Raw genomic sequence first — 6,402 nt, 5'->3', positions numbered from 1 at the left:
GTCTCGCGCCTGATCTGGAGCCGCGCACGCGCAGCCTGCATGACTGAAGCCAAAGGAATAAGGAAGTGTCGTCGCCAGCACTTAGTTCTCATTGGAGCAGAGAAAGTTCGTGGGCGGAGCGAGTTGTTTGGCGCCTGCGTCGTGCGGCGAGCGAGCTGGTGAGCGGCGGCTTTGCTGGCGGGAGCGGCTGCGACGCTGGTGCGTGAGGAGCGATGCCGAGGGAAATCATCACCCTACAGTTGGGCCAGTGCGGCAATCAGAGTGAGCAAACCTTCGGCCCCTCTCCTAGCCGGGTTCCACAGATTCTATGGGATCTCGCTGTGGGATCCTGGACTCCACCTCCAGGACATGCCTGACCCAGTGTCCAGTTGCCCAACGCCGAGGGGCCCTCCCCTGCCCAGTCGCGAGCATACAGCCCTTTCCTCTGACACGGGAGACTCCTGAGGCTTGACTTCCTGTCCCTATACTCAGGCACTCAGTCCCCCAGCTCGTAGTTGGAACCTGCCCAGACCCAGATATTCTCTTTCTCCCCCGCCCATCTCTCCCCCACCCCGCCCAGTTGGGTTCGAGTTCTGGAAACAACTGTGCGCCGAGCATGGTATCAGCCCCGAGGGCATCGTGGAGGAGTTTGCCACCGAGGGCACTGACCGCAAGGACGTCTTTTTCTACCAGGTGCCCCCAGCGAATTGGCCAGGGGTCCTAAAGGGAAGGGCAGCGGCCTGGTACTGGGAAACCTGCTGGGCAGAGAAAGCAGGGCAGCTGGCTTGAGGAGGGAGGGCACGCAGGAGCCAGAGTTGGGAGGACGGAGGCCTTGGCCTTAGCTGATTTGGCCCCCTCCTGGACTCCCCTTGACAGGCAGACGATGAGCACTACATCCCCAGGGCGGTGCTGCTGGACCTGGAGCCCCGGGTGATCCACTCCATCCTCAACTCCCCCTATGCCAAGCTCTACAACCCAGAGAACATCTACCTGTCGGAGCATGGAGGAGGGGCTGGCAACAACTGGGCCAGCGGATTCTCCCAGGTCATTTGCTATTCCCTGGCAGGACCCACATCTCCCTTCCTGTGTTGGGACAGGCCCTATGACTTCCCAGAGAGAGATGAAACCATATCAAGGATGTATGAGTGCTAGAGAGAGATGGCTGAAGGGAGTTCTGTTTTCTAAGTCAACTATGTAATATTGTTAAGCGACTACACCAGCTAGTGCTGTGTGCCAGGCCATAGAAGTGCTTTACATATATTAACTTACGTAAACCTCCCAACATCCCAGGAGCTGGGTACTGCAAGTCCACAGTCTCTTATCTGCCTTTCCGGAATCCCGAAAACTCTGAAACCAAAAGACAATTTATAACTCATTTAGCAGCAGTACCAAATCTCGGTAGAGACAGGCTATTTTATAATTTCTATCCAGCTTATTGTCATCACTCATACTTTTCACTGCAGAAATATTAATGTATTTGATTAGCACACTTCAGACCCCCAACTGATGTTTTACTTAGTATACATTATAGTTACCATATTACCTTTCTAGAATCTGAGATAGTTGAACTCTGAAACATAACTGGTCCTAAGAATTTGAGCTAAGGGCTGGTAGACCTGTATTATAACCTGCGTTATATAGTTGAGGGAACTGAGGTAGAGAGAGATTAAGTAACGTGCTCAGAATCACTCAGCTAAGTAGAACCAGGGCTAATATATGAACCCAGGCGGTCTGGATGTAGGGTGCTGGCCCGTAACCACGGTGCTGTACTGCTTCTCAATGCAGATAAAAAGCAGGGCCCCTGTGCTCCAAAAAAGGACTTTTAGGTGCTATAAGGAGAATTGAGGGTCAGAATCCTTGTCTCATGGTCCTGTCCCGCTCTGACCCTCCCCATGTCTGTACAGGGAGAGAAGATACATGAGGACATTTTTGACATCATAGACCGGGAGGCAGATGGCAGTGACAGTCTAGAGGTGAGTGTCTCTGGAATGGTAGTGGGAGCTGACATAGGGAAGGCTCAGCAACACCCTTTAGAAGCCTCTGTTGGGTACAAGACCCACCCATGTATGCTTTGCACTGGACATATGTCTTGCTGGAAACAAAGCAGAATCTCCTAGGCTGTATATGTTGGGAGGGAAGTGGAGGAGAGGGCTTGGGAAGATCAGAGTCCAAGAAATTGTGGGATGGTTCCAGTATGAAATCCTCACACTGGATACCTAGGTGCTGCCTGCCCCTTCCTCATGCAGGGCTTCGTGCTGTGTCACTCCATCGCTGGGGGGACAGGCTCTGGCCTGGGGTCCTACCTCTTAGAGCGGCTGAATGACAGGTAAGTCTGTTCTGAGGGGGTGGGAGGACTTGGTTTCCCAAGTGACTGGGAGGCCCTCCAGATATACCTTCCTATTCACTGGAGCAGGAAAGGGTCCTTCTGTTCCCTCCTGTAGTGAGGAAAGTCAAGATACAATGACTGAGAACCTGATCACACTCCCAGGGGTTGGAACTAGAGCCTAGAATCTGGGCTCTAGATGAAGAGACAAAGGTTCAGGGAGTATGGCCAGTTTGGAGTTGGAACCCTAGATCCTGAGATGTCTTTCTGCCCTTCCTCCTTTGAGGTTACGGACTTTCAGAAGTCAAGTCTCCCTTCTCCCTGTGGCCCCATACCAATTTCCCCATCCAGAATTACTGCTTCCAGACAGTTGCTGGGAGCCCCATGTTCACCAGGCTGCCACTCTGTTGCCCTGACCCTCTTCTCCCAACCCCCACCAGGTACCCCAAGAAGCTGGTACAGACATACTCAGTGTTTCCCAACCAGGACGAGATGAGCGATGTGGTGGTCCAGCCCTACAACTCACTGCTCACACTCAAGAGGCTGACCCAGAATGCAGACTGTGTGGTGAGTCCTGGATTCTACCATTCCCTACCCCCAACCCCCTGTCTATTTCATCATTTTCACACATTTAAAAAGTCCATTTTGAGTCCTCCTGGGCCCCAGTCCTGTGCGAGTCTCTTCTGGATGGGTCTTTCTGGCTGTGAAGCTCAAGGGAAATTAAGCTTCAGAATCCAGGCTCAGGGAGAGCTCTTGTTCTTTCTATCTCCGTAAGTCTGCCACCCTCTTCTGTCCCCCCAGGTGGTGCTGGACAACACAGCCCTGAACCGGATCGCCACAGACCGCCTGCACATCCAGAACCCCTCCTTCTCCCAGATCAACCAGCTGGTGAGCCCCCACTCCCGGACTCCTTTGGAATAGAACCCTTCCTTGCTGGGGTGCCATCTGGGGAAGGGAGGCCCCCCAGGCCAAGGCGCATGACATGGCACCCCTGTCCCCAGGTGTCCACCATCATGTCGGCCAGCACCACCACCCTGCGCTACCCTGGCTACATGAACAACGACCTCATCGGCCTCATTGCCTCGCTCATTCCCACACCGCGGCTCCACTTCCTCATGACCGGCTACACCCCCCTCACCACGGACCAGTCAGTAAGAGCAGCCCTCAGTGTGTCAGGCCAGGCTGGCCCTGGGCCCAGCAGGCCCTCAGCTGGCCTTTCTCTTCTCCCTGTGGCCCCAGGAACCGCCTTTTGCGGCCCTCAGAGGCTCTGCACTCAGGGACTGGCCAAGGCTGTAAGACTTCCTTGCTGACTTGCTCTCCCCTTCCCTCGGCCTTTGGCTCCCTGCAGGGCGTGGGCTGTACGGGGTCTGCTTCTGCTCCTGCACAGGGCCATGAGCTTGCTGAGCTGAGGAGGGCTAAGATTCCTGATCCCACAGCAGAGGCTCAGTATAGACCTGAATCGAAGGACACTCCCCAAAGAGACCATACTACCCTGAGTCTGGTGGGGAACTTGTGTTGTCTGCTTCTCTCTGGACTGTGCCCTGAGTGCTGGCCTTGCCCCTGTGGCCCACTCTCCCCTCAGGTGGCCAGCGTGAGGAAGACCACGGTCCTGGATGTCATGAGGCGGCTGCTGCAGCCCAAGAACGTGATGGTGTCCACAGGCCGAGATCGCCAGACCAACCACTGCTACATCGCCATCCTCAACATCATCCAGGGGGAGGTGGACCCCACCCAGGTAGGGGAGGCCCCTTCATTCCACCCCCGGAACCCACAGGGGCAGAGGGGAGGCTACTGTCATCGTGCCTGTGCCCTCCCCAGGTCCACAAGAGCCTGCAGAGGATCCGGGAACGGAAGTTGGCCAACTTCATCCCCTGGGGCCCAGCCAGCATCCAGGTGGCCCTGTCAAGGAAGTCTCCCTACCTGCCCTCGGCCCATCGAGTCAGTGGGCTCATGATGGCCAACCACACCAGCATCTCCTCGGTGAGTCTCACAGTTTGCACCTATTTTCCCATAATCATTTTCCTGGTTGTGCCTCACTTCTCTACGTTCCTGCTGCTCTGCTTCTGGCTTTTTACTGTGGAGACAGCCCAGCCTTGGTTTCCTGGCTCTCGGGGCCATATTGTTCCTGGAAGTTCTTTGTGACCCCTGCTTTCTGCACACCCCAAGCTCTTTGAGCGGACCTGTCGCCAGTATGACAAGCTGCGAAAGCGGGAGGCCTTCCTGGAGCAGTTCCGCAAGGAGGACATCTTCAAGGAGAACTTTGACGAGCTGGACACATCCAGGGAGATCGTGCAGCAGCTCATCGACGAGTATCATGCAGCCACACGGCCGGACTACATCTCCTGGGGCACCCAGGAGCAGTGAGTCCCCCAAGACAGGGACCCTCATCTGCCTTACTGGTTGGCCCAGGCCCTGCCTGACTGACCACTCCCTCAGAGCACAGATCAGGGACCTCACACATCTCTTTCTCATAAACACACATACACGTACTCTGTTGGCCTGGGGACGTGTTTACTTCTCCTCTTATGAGATTATTTATGTTTAATAAAGCACTGGATATAAATCAAGTCACTAATCTCTTTGAAGGCTTGGAGACCTGGGGAATGGGGATGCCTGTTCTTTCTCCATCACTCTGGCAGGGTCCTCCCCTACTTCCACATCTTCAACCTGAGCAAACAGCCTCCCCAGCTTTTCCTTTTCCTGCCTAGTTTTGGAGAACGTGGGTGCAGTTGAGCCACCTGAGAAATTCCTTGCCAGTGTAAAAAGGCCCAAAGATTTGCTCTCTATCTGACATTCTGGGTCCCAGTTCCCACCCACCCCTCCCTGTATCAGGTCACCTTTCTGCCAGTTTCACATCCACATCAGAGTGTCCTGTTAGTCATCACAGCAGCTGGCCTGCGGCTACCACCCCCACCACCAGACCCTGGGCAATAATAGAGTCAGCCCAAGTGCTTTTAATCTTGCAAGTGGGGCAGTGCCAGAGAGCCAGGCCAGGAGAGCCACTGGTCAGGCAGCAGGGGTCTAGGACAGTCAAGTCAGGAGACCAAATCCACAGCCTAGCCAAAAGTGGGCCAGTAGCAAAGGTGCCATAATTCCATTCTCAGGTGGTCTCAGTTACTTAAAGGGCCAGTGCCTTCCACTTCTGGTGGAAGATTGCAAGGAAGTAGTAAATATGTAGGGGCCTAAATCTTCAGGATCAAAAGGGCAAAGCAGGTGATCCCTGACTGTGGTGGATTGTCAGGGCCCCTCTGAGGCCCTTATACCCCACAAAGGTGAGGACTGTAGTAGCAGCAGCTAACACGCCTGCAGACACCATGCTGATACTTCACAGTATTTTGTTTAATCCTCATGACAACCCTATGAGGTAGTAGACATTATTTTTTTTTTTTTTTAAAGATTTTATTTTTTTCCTTTTTCTCCTCAAAGCCCCCGGTACATAGTTGTATATTCTTCGTTGTGGGTCCTTCTAGTTGTGGCATGTGGGACGCTGCCTCAGCGTCGTTTGATGAACAGTGCCATGTCCGCGCCCAGGATTCGAACCAACGAAACACTGGGCCGCCTGCAGCGGAGCGCGCAAACTTAACCACTTGGCCACGGGGCCAGCCCTGAGGTAGTAGACATTATTAACTCCATTTTGTAAATAAGGAAACTGAGGCCAGGAGTGGTTAATTTACCAAGTCACTCAGCTAGTAAATGGCAGAGTTGGAGTCAAACTCTGATTTGCCTGACTGGCATCCATGTTCCTAACCATTATACATCCTGCTTTTTGTGATACCTTACACAGCTGGTGTAGAATCGTCCTATCTCTGAGTCTTTTGGAGCCATTGGATGGGCCCATGGATTTGAGAGGATGTGGGACCTTGAACACCAGTGTAGATAGGGCAAGTGCAATCCCAGGGGAGGGAGATGTCAGCCTCACCTGGCTTCAGGTACACCTGCAAAGTGGTCCCATCACCCAGGTCAGGATAGCTGGGGACCTGCCTTCTTAGCCTCACCACCCCAGGCTGCCTGGGGCCAAAGTCAGAGGGTCATGCCCAGTGTATGAGACAGATTTGGGCTGGCAGAGCTCAGCATGCAGGTGAAGCCCCAGCCCTAGAAAT

General features: G+C 54.0%; 1 protein-coding gene across 2 annotated transcripts; it reads left to right on the top strand.

Moving 5' to 3' along the window:
• Window positions 1-121: 121 nt before the first annotated feature.
• On the top strand, window positions 122-4,869 carry LOC100052586 (tubulin gamma-1 chain). 2 transcript variants are annotated; one of them, XM_001493847.7, is made up of 11 exons: window positions 122-261; window positions 560-672; window positions 856-1,023; window positions 1,884-1,952; window positions 2,226-2,305; window positions 2,743-2,869; window positions 3,104-3,190; window positions 3,304-3,453; window positions 3,885-4,037; window positions 4,121-4,282; window positions 4,469-4,869. In XM_001493847.7, the coding sequence occupies exons 1-11, from the start codon at window positions 213-215 to the stop codon at window positions 4,664-4,666; spliced, it is 1,356 nt and encodes a 451-aa protein (XP_001493897.2). In that variant the 5' UTR covers window positions 122-212; the 3' UTR covers window positions 4,667-4,869. The 2 variants fall into 2 exon arrangements, with proteins under 2 accessions (XP_001493897.2, XP_023508271.1); XM_023652503.2 differs by having other exon boundaries at window positions 4,389-4,869.
• The last annotated feature ends 1,533 nt before the right edge of the window (window positions 4,870-6,402 follow it).

The sequence above is a fragment of the Equus caballus genome, chromosome 11, assembly GCF_041296265.1.
Source record: "Equus caballus isolate H_3958 breed thoroughbred chromosome 11, TB-T2T, whole genome shotgun sequence".
Classification (NCBI taxonomy): Eukaryota; Metazoa; Chordata; class Mammalia; order Perissodactyla; family Equidae; genus Equus; species Equus caballus.
This window is presented reverse-complemented; position numbering and strand designations above follow the sequence as displayed.